The sequence below is a fragment of the Rattus norvegicus genome, chromosome 18 (genome assembly GCF_021556685.1).
Source record: "Rattus norvegicus strain SHRSP/BbbUtx chromosome 18, alternate assembly SHRSP_T2T, whole genome shotgun sequence".
Taxonomy (NCBI): Eukaryota; Metazoa; Chordata; class Mammalia; order Rodentia; family Muridae; genus Rattus; species Rattus norvegicus.
This window is the reverse complement of record NC_141551.1, coordinates 36001092-36017294: the sequence shown is the minus strand read 5'-3', so window position 1 is coordinate 36017294 and position 16203 is coordinate 36001092. Positions and strand designations below refer to the sequence as shown.

Here is a 16203-nt window from a genome sequence, read left to right as displayed (position 1 = left end):
TCAGAAAGGAAAAACAGTGTTTGTCTTATAACCTATTACAATTGTATCTTGCCAGTACAGTGATCATGGAGATTTTTTAAAGAAGTAATATTTGTGTTGATATATGGATGGAAAAAGAAACAGCATAGCAAAATGATTAAATGTGACAAGATCTCAAAAAGAACAAAAAAGACAGATAAAAAGCCATTTAAAGTTGAATGAGTGATATTTCTAATAGTGCTATGCTTGTTCACAGAAGAAAGCCAAAATAAACAAGCTATGAACAAGAATCAATGAAGTCAAGGAGAAAATTAATCTTATAGGATGTCACATGTTATCCTAAAAAAATGCTTCCCAAATCTAAATAAAAATTTTGCATTAAAATTATTGATGTAAACACTGCCTTACATTTTAAAACACCACCTGCTTAGTGTAGAGGCCAGATGAAATTGAAAGGCTGGCTCGGGAGCACTTGTAAGAGATAGACAGATGGAGACAAAAAAGTGTCAGTGCAGAGGAGTGATGTGGGAGAATATAAGAAACTAGGAGCTGACTACACAGGTGTGGCCATGAGTCAGATAGGATTGGTAAGAGAGAGAAAAGTATGGATCATGAGTACTAGGTGGCTGACTAATGTCTCAATATGAATGAAATTGCCATTCAGGGAGATGGAGAACACTAGACACAAAACTATTCAAAGCCTTCCTGGGTTGTTAGAGTAGGAAGTGGCCATGATTCTGATACCCAACACTTAGCTTCTACTCTTCTACTTGTACAGTCTCAATTTGTGTTCCCTGAATCTGCTCAAACAACTTTAGGCCACACAGATATAGCTCATTTCTTGAAGAAGCCAAATTTGTTGTATCATGAGGATATTCACACTGTCAACAGCTTTCTAGAGCATTATTTGGCTAATCTGGTCTTTTGACTAAAATACATAAAGCAAGAATTGGCCAGTAATTATATTTTTAGCTACTCAGTAGATAAGTTTGTACTTGAATGAGTTACACTCCTGGTTAGGAACGTTGCAAAGAGTGAGTTTTGACATAAGTATGTCAAACTAAAGAGTGTCTATAGCTGTGTAGTAAACAGGCTTTAAAATGATGCCTGAAAAAAGTTCATAGCACTAAGTGCCTCCGTGAAGAATTTAGAAAGTTCTCATACCAACAATTTAAAAGTACACCTAAAAGCTCTAGAAGAAAAAGAAAAGGGCAAGCACACCAAAGAGGTGCAGAAGGCAGGAAATAATCAAAATGATGACTAAAATCAATCAGTTAGGAGCAAAGAAAGCAGTACAAAAAATCAATGAAACCAAGAGCTTATTCATTGGAAAATCAACAAGATAGACAAACTACCCAAACGATAGAGAAACAGTATCCAAATAAGATTAGAAATGAAAAGGGAGACATAACAACAGACACTGAAAAAAATTCAAAGATTCATTAGGTCTTACTTCCAAAGCCTGTACTCCACAAAATTGGAAAATCTCAAGGAAATGAACAATTTTTTAGACAGATACCACTTAGCAAAGTTAAATCAAGAACAGATAAATGATTTAAAGATCCCTATAACTCCTAAAGAAATAGAAACAGTCATTAAAAGTCTCCTAACCAAAAGGAGCCCAGGGCCAAATGGTCTTAGTACAGAATTCTACGAGACTATCAAAGAAGAGCTAATACCAATACTCCAAAAACTATTCCACAAAATGAAAACAGGAGGAACACAGCCGAACTCATTCTATAAAGACACAGTTGCCCTGATACCTAGACCACAAAAAAACAAAAAAACCATCGAAGAAAGAGAATTTCAGACCAATTTTGCTTTTGAATATTGATGCAAAAATAATATAATACTTGCATGCTAAATCCAGGAACACATTGAAACCACCATCCACCATGATCAAATAGGTTTTATCCCAGAGATGCAGGGTTGGTCCACTATATAAAAAAATCTATCAACATAATCCACCATATGAACCAACCGAAAGAAAAAAAACCACATGTTCATCTCATGGGATGCTGAAAAAGCCTTTGAGAAAATCTAACATCTTTTCATGTTAAAAAGTATTAGAGAGATCATGGAATCATGGCACACACCTAAACATACACAAAGCAATATACAACAAGCCAATAGACAACATCAGGATAAATGGAGAGAAACTTAAAGCAGTAACACTAAAATCAGGGAACAGGACAAGGCTGCTCACACTATCTATTCAATATAATACTTGACATCCTAGCTAGAGCAGTAAGAAAACTAAAAGAGATCCAGATAAAGGGGATAGCAATTGGAAAAGAAGTATTGCCACTTGAAGATATGATAGAATACATAAGCAATCCCAAAAATTCTACCGGAGAACTTTTACAGATGATAAACAATTTCAGCAAAGTGGCATGATACAAACTTAAAGAAATCAGTAGCCCCCTTTATACAAATGATAAATGGGCTGACAATAAAATTAGGGAAACAACACTCCTTACAATAGGCATGAATAATATAAAATATCTTGTTGTAACTCTAACCAAGCAAGTGAAAGATCTATATGACAAGAATTTCAAGTTCCAGAAAAATGAAATTGAAGAAAACTTCAGAAGATGGGAAGCTTCCATGCTTGTGGATAGGTAGGAGTAACATAGTGAAAATGGTCATCTGACCAAAAGCAATTTACAGATTTAATTCAACCCCATCAAAACTGCATCAGAATTTTTCTAGACCTTGAAACCAAAATTCTCAACTTCATATGGAAAACTAATAAACTCAGAATAAGCAAAAACAATTCTCAATAAAGGAACTTCTGGGAGGAATCCCCATCTCTGACTTTAAGGTGTACTACAAAGCAATAGTGATAAAAACTGCATGGTATTGGTAAAGAAACGGACATGTTGATCAATGGAATTGAATCAAAGACACAGAAATAAAGCCATACATCTATGGACACTTGATTTTTGATAAAAATCCAAAACCATACAATGGGGAAAAAAAGAAAGTATCTTCAATAAATGATGCTGGTCTAACTGGAAGCTTACATGTAGAAGAATGAAAATAGATATGTACTTATCACCCCGCACAAAACGCAAGTCCAAGTGGATCAAGGACCTCAACATAAAACCTGATACAATAAATCTCAGAGAAAGTGGGAAATATCCTTGAACTCATTCGTAAAGGAAACAACTTCCTGACAGAATACCAATGGCTCAGGCACTAAGGTCAACAATTGATAAATGGGACCTTGTGAAACCTCAAAGCTTCTGTTAGGCAAAGGACAGTGTTAATAAGACAAAATGGCAGCCTACAGATTGGGAAAGTTAAATTCTCAACAAAGGAATTCTCAACAAAGGAATCTCAAATGGACAAGAAGCATTTAAAGGAATGTTCAATATCCTTAGTCATCAGGGAAATGCAAATCAGAACAACCCTGAGATTCCAAATTATAAAAATCAAAATGCCTAAGATCAAAAACTCAAGTGCTAATACATGCTGGCAAGAATGTGGAACAAGGGGAACACTCTTCTATTCATTGCTGAGAGGATTGCAAACTTGAAAAAACCACTTTGGAAATCAGTTTGGCAGTTCCTCAGAAAACTGAGAATAGTTCTACCTCTAAGTCCCAGCCATATCACTCCTGGGCATATACCCAAATATGCAACACTATACCACAGGGACACTTGCTCAACTGTAGTCATAGTACCTTTATTCATAAAAGTAAGAAACTGCAAACAACCTATTTTTTCCTCAGTTGAAGAATGGATAAAGAAAATGTGTTACATCTACACAATAGGATACTATTACACTAAGAAAAAAAGACATCATAAATTTTGCAGGAAAATGGATGGATCTTAAGAATATCATCCTGATTGAGTCCCAAAAGAACATGTACACATGGTATGTATTCAGTTTTAAGTGGATATTAGTTATAAAATAAAAGTGCCCATGCTGTACTCTACACACTCAAAGAGGCTGGCCAGGAAGGAGGACATAAGGAAGGATGTTTGACTTTCACTTGGAAGGAGAAATGGAATGATAGTGAAAGGCATATGGAGGGACGAATCTGGTTGGGAGAAGTGATCAGGAGGGGAGTGGTGAGTTCCATGTCGGATGTGGGAAGGGGCAGGAATAATGGATGGATGGCTATAATAAATGGACACATGGAACCGACAAGGGTGGGGGGAGGTAGGGAGCAACTCCAAGAAGAGACAGAGACCTGAGATAGGGGAGGCACCCCAGAATCAATGAGTGTGTCCTGTGCTGTGACTCACAGCATGGGGGATATGGAGTCTGGGGAGGCTGCTTCCTATGGCTAGGCAGGGAATTCTGGACCAGCTCACGTATGTTCTTTGGTTGGTGCTTCAATCTCTGAGAGACCCAGGGTTCCAAGTTCCAACCAGTGTTTGGCTGTGGGCATATGATTCTGTCTGAGTCCATTGGTGGGACCTTTTAGAGGACAGGCATGCTAGACACTTGTCTACAAGCATAACAGTAGACCATTAATAGTTTCAGGGATTGATGCTTGAACATAGATGGATGGCAAGTTTGGAGAGTTATTGGTTGGCCATTCCTTCAGTCTCTGCTCCATACCTGTGCCTGTATTTTTTTATAGACAAGATAAATTTTGGGTCAAACCACGGGCTAAAGCTGGTCTTCAATAACAATAAGGGAAGAATGCCCACATATACATGTAAGTTGAACAATGCTCTACTCAATGATAACCTGGTCAAGGAAGAAATAAAGAAATTAAAGACTTCTTAGAATTTAATGAAAATGAACGTACAACATACCCAAACTTATGGGACACAATGAAAGCTGTGCTAACAGGAAATCTTATAGCTCTGAGTCCCTGCAGAAAGAAACAGGAGAGAGCATATGTCACCAGCTGGATAGCACACCTAAAAGCTCTAGAACAAAAGGAAACAAATACACCCAGGAGGAGTAGAAGGCAGGAAATAATCAAACTCAGAGGTGAAATCAACCAAGTAGAAACAAAAAAGGACTATACAAAGAATCAAAAGAACCAAAAGTTGGTTCTTTGAGAAAATCAACAAGATAGATAAATCCTTAGCCAGACTAACAAGAGGACACAGAGAATGTGTCTAAATTAACAAAGTCAGAAATGAAAAGGGAGACATAACTACAGTATCAGAGGAAGTTCAAAAAATCATCAGATCCTGCTACAAAAGCCTATATTCAACAAAACTTGAAAATCTGCAGGAAATGGACAATTTCTTAGACAGATATCAGATACCGAAGTTAAATCAGGAACACATAAACCATTTAAACAAACCCGTAACTCCTAACAAAATAGAAGCAGTCATTAAAGGTCTCCCAACCAAAATGAGCCCAGGTCCAGACAGGTTTAGTGCAGAATTCTATCAGACCTTCATAAAAGACCTCATACCAATATTATCCAAACTATTCCACAAAATTGAAACAGATGGAGCACTACCGAATTCCTTCTATGAAGCCACAATTATTCTTATACCTAAACCAACAAAGAAAGAGAACTTCAGACCAATTTCCCTTATGAATATTGACGCAAAAATACTCTAGAAAATTCTGGCAAAGTGAATCTCAAAGCACATCAAAAGAATCATCCATCATGGTCAAGTAGGCTTCATCCCAGTTATGCAGGGATGGTTAAATATACTGAAAACCATCAACGTAATCCATTACATAAACAAACTTAAAGAACAAAACTACATGATCATTCATTAGAATCTGAGAAAGCATTTGACAAAATTCAACACCCCTTCATGATAAAAGTCCTAGAAAGAATAGGAATTCAAGGCCCATACCTAAACATAGTAAAAGCCATATACAGCAAACCAGTTGCTAACATTAAAGTAAATGGAGCAAAACTTGAATCAATCCCACTAAAATCAGGCTGCCCACTCTCTCCCTACTTATTCAATATAGTTCTTGAAGTTCTAGCCAGAGCAATCAAACAACAAAAGGAGATCAAGGGGAAACAGATTGGAAAAGAAGAAGTCAAAATATCACTATTTGCAGATGATATAATAGTATATTTATCCCAAAAGTCCACCAGAGAACTACTAAACATGCTAAATACCTTCAGACAGGTGGCTTCATATAAAATTAACTCAAATAAATCAGTAGTCTTCCTCTACACAAAAGAGAAACAAGCCGAGAAAGAAATTAGGGAAACGACACCCTTCATAATAGTCCCAAATAATATAAAATACCTCAGTGTGACTTTAACCAAGCAAATAAAAGATCTGTATGATAAGAACTTCAAGCCTCTGAAGAAAGAAATTGAAGAAGACCTCAGAAGATGGAAAGATCTCCCATGCTCATGGATTGGCAGGATTAATATAGTAAAAATGACCATTTTACCAAAAGCGATCTACAGATTCAATGCAATCCCCATCAAAATACCAATCCAATTCTTCAAAGAGTTAGACAGAAAAATTTGCAAATTCATCTGGAATAACAAAAAACCCAGGATAGCTAAAACTATCCTCAACAATAAAGGGACTTCTGGGGGGAATCACTATCCCTGAACTCAAGCAGTATTACAGAGCAATAGTGATAAAAATTGCATGGTATTGGTACAGAGACAGACAGATAGACCAGTGGAATAGAATTGAAGACCCAGAAATGAACCCACACACCTATGGTCACTTGATTTTTGACAAAGGAGCCAAAACCATCCAATGGAAAAAAGCATTTTCAGCAAATGGTGCTGGTTTGACTGGAGGTCAGCATGTAGAAGAATGCAGATTGATCCATGCTTATCACCCTGTACAAAGCTTAAGTCCAAGTGGATCAAGGACCTCCACATCAAAAAAGATACACTCAAATTAATAGAAGGAAAAGTGGAGAAGCATGTCGAACACATGGGCATTGGAGAAAATTTCCTGAACAAAACACCAATGGCTTATGCTCTAAGATCAAGACTCAACAAATGGGATCTCATAAAACTGCAAAGTTTCTGTAAGGCAAAGGACACTGTTATTAGGACAAAACGGCAACCAACAGATTGGGAAAAGATCTTTACCAATCCTACAACTGATAGAGGGCTTATATCCAAAACATACAAAGAACTCACGAAGTTAGACCGCAGGGAGACAAATAACGCTATTGAAAAATGGGATTCAGAGCTAAACAAAGAATTCACAGCTGAGGAATGACAAATGGCTGAGAAACCCCTAAAGAAATGTTCAACATCTTTAGTCATAATGGAAATGCAAATCAAAACAACTCTGAGATTTCACCTCACACCAGTGAGAATGGCTAAGATCAAAAACTCAGGTGACAGCAAATGCTGGCGAGGATGTGGAAAAAGAGGAACACTCCTCCATTGTTGGTGGGATTGGAGACTGGTACAACCATTCTGGAAATCAGTCTGGAGGTTCCTCAGAAAACTGGACATTGAACTACCTGAGGACCCAGCTATACCTCTCTTGAGCATATACCCAAAAGATGCCCTAACATATAACAAAGACATGTACTCCACTATGTTCATAGCAGCTCTATTTATAATAGCCAGAATCTGGAAAGAGCCCAGATGCCCTTCAATAAATGAATGGATACAGAAAATGTGGTACATCTACATAATGGAATATTACTCAGCTATCAAAAACAATGACTTTATGAAAATCATATGCAAATGGATAGAACTGGAAAATATCATCCTGAGTGAGGTAACCCAATCACAGAAAAACACACATGGTATGCACTCATTGATAAATGCTTAAATTACCCTAGATGCACAGAACACGTGAAACTCAAGAAGGATGACCAAAATGTGAATGCTTCACTCCTTCTTTAAAAAGTGAACAAGAATACCCTTGGCAGGGAATAGGGAGTCAAAGTATAGAACAGAGGCAGAAGGAACACCCATTCAGAGCCTGCCCCACATGTTGGCCATACATATACAGCCACCAAACTAGATAAAATGGATGAAGCAAGGAAGTGGAGGCTGAAAGGAACCGGATGTAGATCTCTCCTGAGAGACACATCCAGAATACAGCAAATACATAGGCGAATGCCAGCAGCAAACCACTGAACTGAGAACTGTTGAAAGAATCAGAGAAAGGACTGGAAGAGTTTGAAGGGGCTCAAGACCCCATATGAACAACAATGCCAATCAACCAGAGCTTCCAGGGACTAAGACAGTACTGAAAGGCTATACATGGACTGACCCTGGGCTCCAACCACATAGGTAGCAATGAATAGCCTAGGAAGAGCACCAGTGAAAGGGGAAGCCCTTGGTCCTGCCAAGACTGAACCCGCAGCGAATGTGATTGTTGGGAGTGGGTGGTAATGGGGGGAGGATTGAGCGGGGAAGCCCATATAGAAGGGGAGGGGTAGGGGTTAGGGGGATGGTGGCCGGGAAACTGGGAAGGGCAATAACATTGCAATGTAAATAATAAATACTCAAGTTAATAAGGATAAAAAAAATTTCGGGTCAAAACTTTTGTGGATAAGTTGGTGTCAATCTACTTGAATTCCTACCTGGCCAATATTGTTTCAGATGCTAAATTTGGCAGAAGAAAAAATAATTTATAAGTGCTTTGCCTGGGGATCATGTATTTGTTTACGTTTTTTATTAAATTTATTTCTTTACTTACATTTCAAATGTTATTCCCCTTCCCAGTTTCCTGTCCATACGCCCCCATTCCCTCCCCTCCCCTTACCCCATATGGGCGTTCCTCCTATACATCCCCTTACTGCCTCCCCATATTCCCCTGCACTAGGGGTCCAACCTTGGCAGAACCAAGGGCCTCCCTTTCCACTGGTGCCCCAACAAGGTTAGCATTGTTGAGGATTATGTGTTAAAGACACATTAAACTATAGAATGGCCTTAATTAACTGCAGATTTAATAGAAATTGCTATCTTGGGTGTTGCAATGATATTAGCATGGTCTTTGCCTTGCTGAACGTTACATACTTTTTAACTTTTTTAAATGAGAGCTTTTTAAATGGGAGAACAAGATGAGCAAACTGATAGTAAGAATGCATAAGGAATGGTAGGTAATGGACAAAACTGACTTACACAGAGAGAATGAGTATATCTTATTTCATATGCTAGACTATTTGCCCAGTAATAGTCCTTGAAGAGTGTGACACAAGAGGAAAGCTGTCTGGTTATATTCTACCATAAATACAGGCTGAGCCACAGATCTTTTCATTGCTTTATTCATACATTTTTAGGACATTCAATCTACATATGGTAGAATGAGATCCAGCCAGTCAGAGAGAGCACATCCTTCTCTTCACTCGCACCTTAAATCTGTTTATGCAGATTTTATACCAGGTGTGATAGAGCCTCCTGAGAAAGAAAAAACACAAAGGTAAATATGATAAGTCTTTTTACCTGTAATTAGCATGTATCAAAAATATTCACTTTTAATCTCCCATTTGACAACATTGTGGTGATGTTGAAGAAATGTCTCAGTGCGTCTTATCAAGGATCCCCAAACTGTGCAATTAGATAAAATCACAACTTCGACTGATCAAATGTTCTTTCTATAAATGCAGATGTTTTTCTTTTTGGGGTCCCTGGGATATGCACATATCATGAGTGTAACCAATGAAGAAGAAATAATACACTTAGAAGTGATGGGAGATTGTTCAGGTAGTAAAGGCTTCTCCCATGGAAATAAGAACAAATTATAATTACCAGAAGCTTCTTCACAGCCTCTGAAGCCTCTGGCCCCAGCTCATTCACGCACTTCTTCAGCCCTTCCACCAGATGTTCTACAGAAATTCCCAGGGTTTTCAGAAGCATCTTCAAGGGATCAAATAAGGGAATAAGGTTGTCCAAAGGTAAAGGTAACACTTTGTCAACAGGAAGAGGGACACTGTTGATAAGAAAGGCAGTGGCTGCAGAGCAAATGAGAGCAAAGAGTGAAACGTGCCTGTCTAAGACTCCATCCCCACCCCCATCTCTGCCCATCAACATCTCCAATCTACATGCACTCCTTTGTATTTCCCATGTTTATTGATGCCTTTTGGACATGTCCATTTCCCTAGAACTTTCTCCAAATTAGCTATAGCCCTTCTTTCCTATTGTAGTCACCCCTTAGAGAAGCCTGTAGCAGCTACTATATTTAAAGAGCATCTTCTGTTGCTCTTCTCTCATAATTTCTTATTGTTATCTACTATATTATATATGTATTATTTTTTCCACCTTCACTTTTTCCCTGGAATAGAAGTTCCATGAGTAAGGAGTTCTTGTCTGCTGCTGTGCTCAATATTCAGAACTGACTATGTCATGCGGTAAGCAAAAGTACTGAAAACTCATTCAGTAGATATTAATGGGGGAATTGAATGAGAATTGTATATAAGTTGTCCATGGTCATGGCCTTTAGACAAAGGAGATGTGCCATAAAGGTTCTCTAGTCAAGACCAAGCATGCATGAACTAGTTAAGAGTGCATGTCAATTCAGTTCAGTGTTACACTATAATTGTCACCAGTTAGAAAAAGAATAGTTCTGGGTTAAGAAGAGCGGAGGAAATTAGATGCAAAATCAATAAATCCTTGTGATGTTAAAATGAATGTGAATGTATATAGAATGGCTAGCCATCTGTCAAGAGAGTGTGGGCCAGAGTGCAGGATTTCAGTGAGTGTGGCCAATAACCAGAAAACTGGGCAATGCAGGAAAAAAATCAGTCAAGTAAGATACTTGAAAGCCTTCAATGTTGTACCCATAATTATGGAACTTGTTCCTGAGGACAGTAGGAAGTTATCAAGGTTTTACATGGGAAAGTTGTACTTTATATCTTTGATTTAAGGACTAGTGGTCACTAGGGATAGAAAAGGTCAGAGGGGATGAGGGATGGGAATAAACAAGAAGAGAAGTATAGAGGCTGAACAAGGGAGGTATAAAAGGAAGGAAAGTTGCACATGACTAGTTCAGGGTGTATGAATGAATATATGCATATATCACAGAAAAGTCTATCAATTTGCACAATTGACAAGTTAATAATTGCAACTTAAAATAAAGGTCTTTCAAATTTTCAGCTAAAAAGGATAGAAATTACTTTGCATAGAAGATAAGCAGAGTAGAAAAATATGTGTAATGCAGTTCTAGGAAAACCTGTGCAGATATTTAAATATATGAGCATACAAACACTCAATAATTTGAATCTTGCTAGCTAAGATTTTCTGAGGTTCATTGTTTCTCCTAAAGACTGTTTGTTTCCTGATTTCTGACTTAAAAGTATGAAACTGGAGCCTGTGCCTTGCCCTGCCTCTATCTTCTGTTACCAATTTTTCCCTTCACACTTTCTTTTCATAGACAGCTATTTACTTTGATCCATGCTCCTTTCTGCTGCCATCTTTGTCTGGAAAAACTTTCCTTGCACATTAAAGGACAGAGAAATATTCAAATCTGGCCAAATTTCTCAACAACGAAAATCTAGTAAAAGCAGCTACCTTCAGTCAGGATTCTAAGTGCAGGTAGCACTTAAAATCTCATGGTAAATCTTCATAGTGTTCACATTAAACATTTCTGTGAGGTTCTATATCTTTCTGGAGAACATTCTCCAAACCCTTTACCCTGGGTGAGCAAAGGCTGTGATCGAAGATTTTTCTCAAGGACCCAAACATTTCATCCTGATAGTTAAAGTGGTTCTCTCTTAAAGGACAGGCTCAACCTTCTAACTAGGCAGGTTGTGTACCTTACTTGAAAATTAAGCACTTCAGTCCCCAGTACAGCCACTGAACCCTGCCCATACAGTTCACTGGAGAGTGTAGCACAGCAATTTCTGTCAAAAGCTCACTCACTCTCACCCTCTGTATGCTCAGTTACACAGTTACAGCCTGTGTAACTGATGAATGTACTGACTTCAGGAGATTCAGTCTAGCAACCTGACTAATTTACTGTGCATTGAGAATAGTACTTTTAATGAATTACAGTTTGATTGATGGAGGACCTCTACAATCTTCTAACAGTTATAATTTTCTGTGACTCTGAGACTCTTTTTACCACACTCTATTGCCTGTATGCCAGATTAGTTGTGATATTACAATAGAAACAGAAAAGGAGAGAGCTATCGATACTCCAGATAGTGACTTACCAGAATAACCACAAATACCAATCGTCACCAGCAGAAAGATGGGTACCACCTTCATAGCTGGTTCCTCTGATGTTTTCTTGGACTTTGGAATGTAGACAGAAAGTCCAACAAAATCACGGTGTCAATAGCTCTGCTCGCTGTCACTGGATGGCTGCTTTTCCTCACAGGTACTAATATATGCACTAAAGACTTAAATTCTGACCACCGCCTGTTGACTTACCCCAGCAAGGAAGAACATAAAGGGCATGCTTCCTAACTAAACACTCTGTAGGGTTTTTCACTTTTCATCACATTCTTGTGTGAAACAAAGCCCCACAGTAGTAGTCTCAAGTAGTTCTTTCCCAAGCCCTCACTTAGAAATGATGACAGATGGCAAAGCATTTCCTCTTGGAAGAAAAAGGAAAAGAAAAAAAAGTGAAATCTTTCTGTTGGGATTGAGAGGAATGTTTTTCTGTAGTTAATTTGCTGTTTATTTAAAGTTTGGAGAATTGCATTTCCTGATGAACTTCCCAGATTTAGCTAAATGGCACTTCTGTATATCTCTTGAATTTACCCATGGTCAATAGTCATACATTGGTTTAGACAAGGTCAGATTTTCCCTGTTACCTTTCCTAATGTCCTCTAGTAATCCAGGGAGAGTCGAGTGTGTGTTTCTCTGTTGTCCTCTATGTCTATGTATATGTGTCCTCCATAGCATCACCTGTATCAATCTATATTCTGAGAAGCAATCTATTCCCAAAGCTGCCCTTCTGGGCACCAGGGCTCAGCCATTGAACAACAGAATGACCACATTTGTAAACAAAATTTACTGGAGTTCACTGGGGGCATTGGCTGAGCATTGAATGTAAAGAAGGGCGTAAGAAAACCTCCAATGGGAGAAACAGGGAACAAAGCCCATGTGATTCTTGGGATGAGTTCAGAACTCATTGATCTTATTTTACAATTTCCAACAGCAAAAAAAGAAAAATGCTAAGAAGACAAAGTGTGCTGTCAGTCCCTTACTATTTGAGTTCAATTTTGCCTCCATGGCATTGCAGTAAAGATTTGATAAATTTTCCAAAGGAATATGTATGCCAAATTAAAATGAATTCATAGGTTATCATTTTTATATCCATTTTACTGTTGCACTGTCATTAATTTCAGCTACTCGAACAACTAAATGAAAAGGGTACAGGTTATTGCCTTGCAAAGTCAATGTTGCTTTCTCTGCTGTATACTATTTCTGTTTATTGGCCATTTTAACACACATATTAGTACATGATGTGGCTATGGTAACCCTTAAAGCCGCCTCCCACAAGTTTTGTGTCATCACTTTTTTTGGCAATGTAAATCTCTGCTATCTTTATTAGGGCTTCCATGGGCTAGTTTGATTTAAAAACCCTTCTTCTTCTTCTTCTTCTTCTTCTTCTTCTTCTTCTTCTTCTTCTTCTTCTTCTTCTTCTTCTTCTTCTTCTTCTTCTTCTTCTTCTTCCTGCTTCTGCTTCTTCTTCTTCCTGCTTCTGCTTCTTCTTCTTTTCTTTTTCTTCTCCCCCTCTCTCCTCCTCTCCTCCCCTCTCCTCTCCTCTCCTCTCTTCCTCTCTCTCTCTCTCTCTCTCTCTCTCTCTCTCTCTGTCTCTCTCTCTCCAGGCTCTTACCTCTCCTGTGAGTTTCTAGGCCCTATGTTGTGTCATGCTCCTATACCAGATAGCAAATTTTATTTACACTAACAGTTATCTCCTTAGCTGTTGGTATGAATAAGTATAATATAGAAACTTCTTTTCTTTTTAATTTTTCTTTGACTCCTCTTAATCTCTTTCCTGTGTGTTTGTTCTGATACTATTAGTTGCCTTTCTTCACATTGTGGATGCTCATATTAAAGTTTAGTTGTGAGTATCTTGAGAAAGTTATTACCTCATTTTGAATCCTAATACAGAGCTCAGCAAAATTTATAGCAATGAGGAGCCTTGGTGCCAGGTCCATATGTGATCATTTTATTATTATAATAAACCCTCAGTTGATAAATTTTCATGGCATTTTTTTTAAAAATACAGAGAAGTGTAAGTGTTGAGCTAATTGTTAAGATCATTTAAAGGTAGAATTTTTATTATTTTCTCAATATATACAGATAAGCTTTTGGCAAATTTCAGTACTCCTTCTTGGTAAAAGCTCGGAAATAACTAGGAAAAGAAGAAAAATATCCCAGCATAGAAAAAACTACAGCCTATAAAACTACTTCCAACATTACACTGAATGAAGTGGGGAGAACTCATTGCATTTACATTACAGTCAATAAGGTGACATGGGTTTCCCTTGCTCTACTCTTATTCAACATGGTCTTAGACATCTTAGCTAGAGCAATAAGACAAGAAAAATAAAAACTATACAAATAGAAAAGGAAGAAGGCTAGCTACTCTTATTTGCAAATGTACATACAAGACCTATAAAGATTATACTGAAAGATTTTAACAATAAACACCTTCAGTAAAATAGCAAAATACACAAGTTCAACATAAAAAAATTAGTAGCTTTTCTTTTTTTTTTTTTTTGGTTCTTTTTTTCGGAGCTGGGGACCGAACCCAGGGCCTTGCACTTCCTAGGTAAGCGCTCTACCACTGAGCTAAATCCCCAGCCCCAATTAGTAGCTTTTCTACATGCCAATAACAAACATGTCAAAAAAGAAATCACAAAATCAGTTACATTCACAATGGCTTCACACAATCTTAAATACCTAGGAAGTATGTAACCGAGGAAGTAAATGACTTCTCCAACAAAAACGATCAAAAACGAAAACAAACAAAGCAAAAACAAAACAAAGCAAACCCCAAAAAACTGAAAACCACTGAAGACAAATAGAAGACACTGAACACACTAGACTTCCTAGGCCCATGAATCCATAAATTAGTTGAAATAATAGAGTAAAATACTTGTATTACTAAAAGTGATCTATAGATTAAATTCCATTAAAATTTCATGGCATTACTCACAAAAGGGGAAAAAAATCCTAAAATTTCTATGGAATTACAAAGATTACAGAATGACCAAAGCAATCTTAAGCAAAAAAAGTGTTGTATCATAGCATCTGATGACACATTACACTACAGAACCATAGCAACAAAAATTATATGACACTGGTACAAAAATGAAAATTAGATCAATGGGGCATAGTTCGAGTTTCCAGAATTATAACCCACAGAATTCCACTCATGATTTCTTTAACAAAGAAACAGATATTGAAGAAAAGATACACTCTTCAACAAATTATGCTGAGGAAACTTGACATTCACATGGAGCATGAATTATAGAACCACATTTACTTTTTGTTACTCAAATTCAACTCAAAATTGCTGAAAAACTTTCATGTAAGATGTGAACGTATAAAAATATTAAAGAAAAACTTGCTAGGTATAGGTGAGTGAGGACTATCTTGAGAGCTCTTAGAAGGTATGCTACTTGCATACCCTCAACTAAAGTCTGGTCCTCCTCTATTCTGGGAAGATCCTCTTTAGTAGAACAGACAGCTTCAGCAAGGATGCTCCTGGATTGGTCAAAGAGAAAGCAGACACCTACCTAGGCAGCTAGATCAGCCAAATCAACTCTGATGATCCATAGGGTAAGAGCTGCTGCAGCTGGCTTGTCCTCATATCCAGGTAATAACTTTCTTAAAATGACTCCAGTCCTTCAGGAAGTATGGTAACTGAGCTTATTCTGGGAAAGTCAGAACTTTCAGATAGGACAGGAAGCATGCATAGACTAAGTTAGGCAGAAAAGAAAAAAGCATGGCTAGCTATTCTGACAGAAAAGGAATATCCAGAATAAAAAATGAACTATAAGAAACAAATAAAGCCAAAAGTCCCAAACCATAAATATCAGAAAGCCAAACAACCCACTCAGTAAGTGAGTTAGTGAAATAAATAGTTCGCAAAAGATGGAATATAAAAGGTCAAGAATTGTACTTTTAAAAGATCATCATCAGCTATTAAGAAAAAGTGAACTAGGACACCGCAGGAACCTGAAGGAAACAGACTGGATAAACAGTTCTCTGCACCCAAATCCCGTGGGAGGGAGAGCTAAACCCTCAGAGAGGCAGACACACCAAAGAAACCAGAAGAGACTGCACTCTGCATACACATCTCGGAGCCAGAGAAAAACAACAAACGCCATCTGGAACCCTGGTGCACTGAAGCTCCCGGAAACACAGATCTT

The 16203-nt window shown here is 37.8% G+C and overlaps 1 protein-coding gene across 1 annotated transcript; it reads right to left on the bottom strand.

Moving 5' to 3' along the window:
* Positions 1 to 9200: 9200 nt before the first annotated feature.
* Positions 9201 to 12123, bottom strand: Scgb3a2 (secretoglobin, family 3A, member 2). Its single transcript, NM_001024283.1, is given in 3 exon segments — positions 9201 to 9268; positions 9620 to 9822; positions 12022 to 12123. Coding segments are annotated over 3 exon segments (282 nt in total). The 5' UTR covers positions 12077 to 12123; the 3' UTR covers positions 9201 to 9244.
* Between the last annotated feature and the right edge of the window lie 4080 nt (positions 12124 to 16203).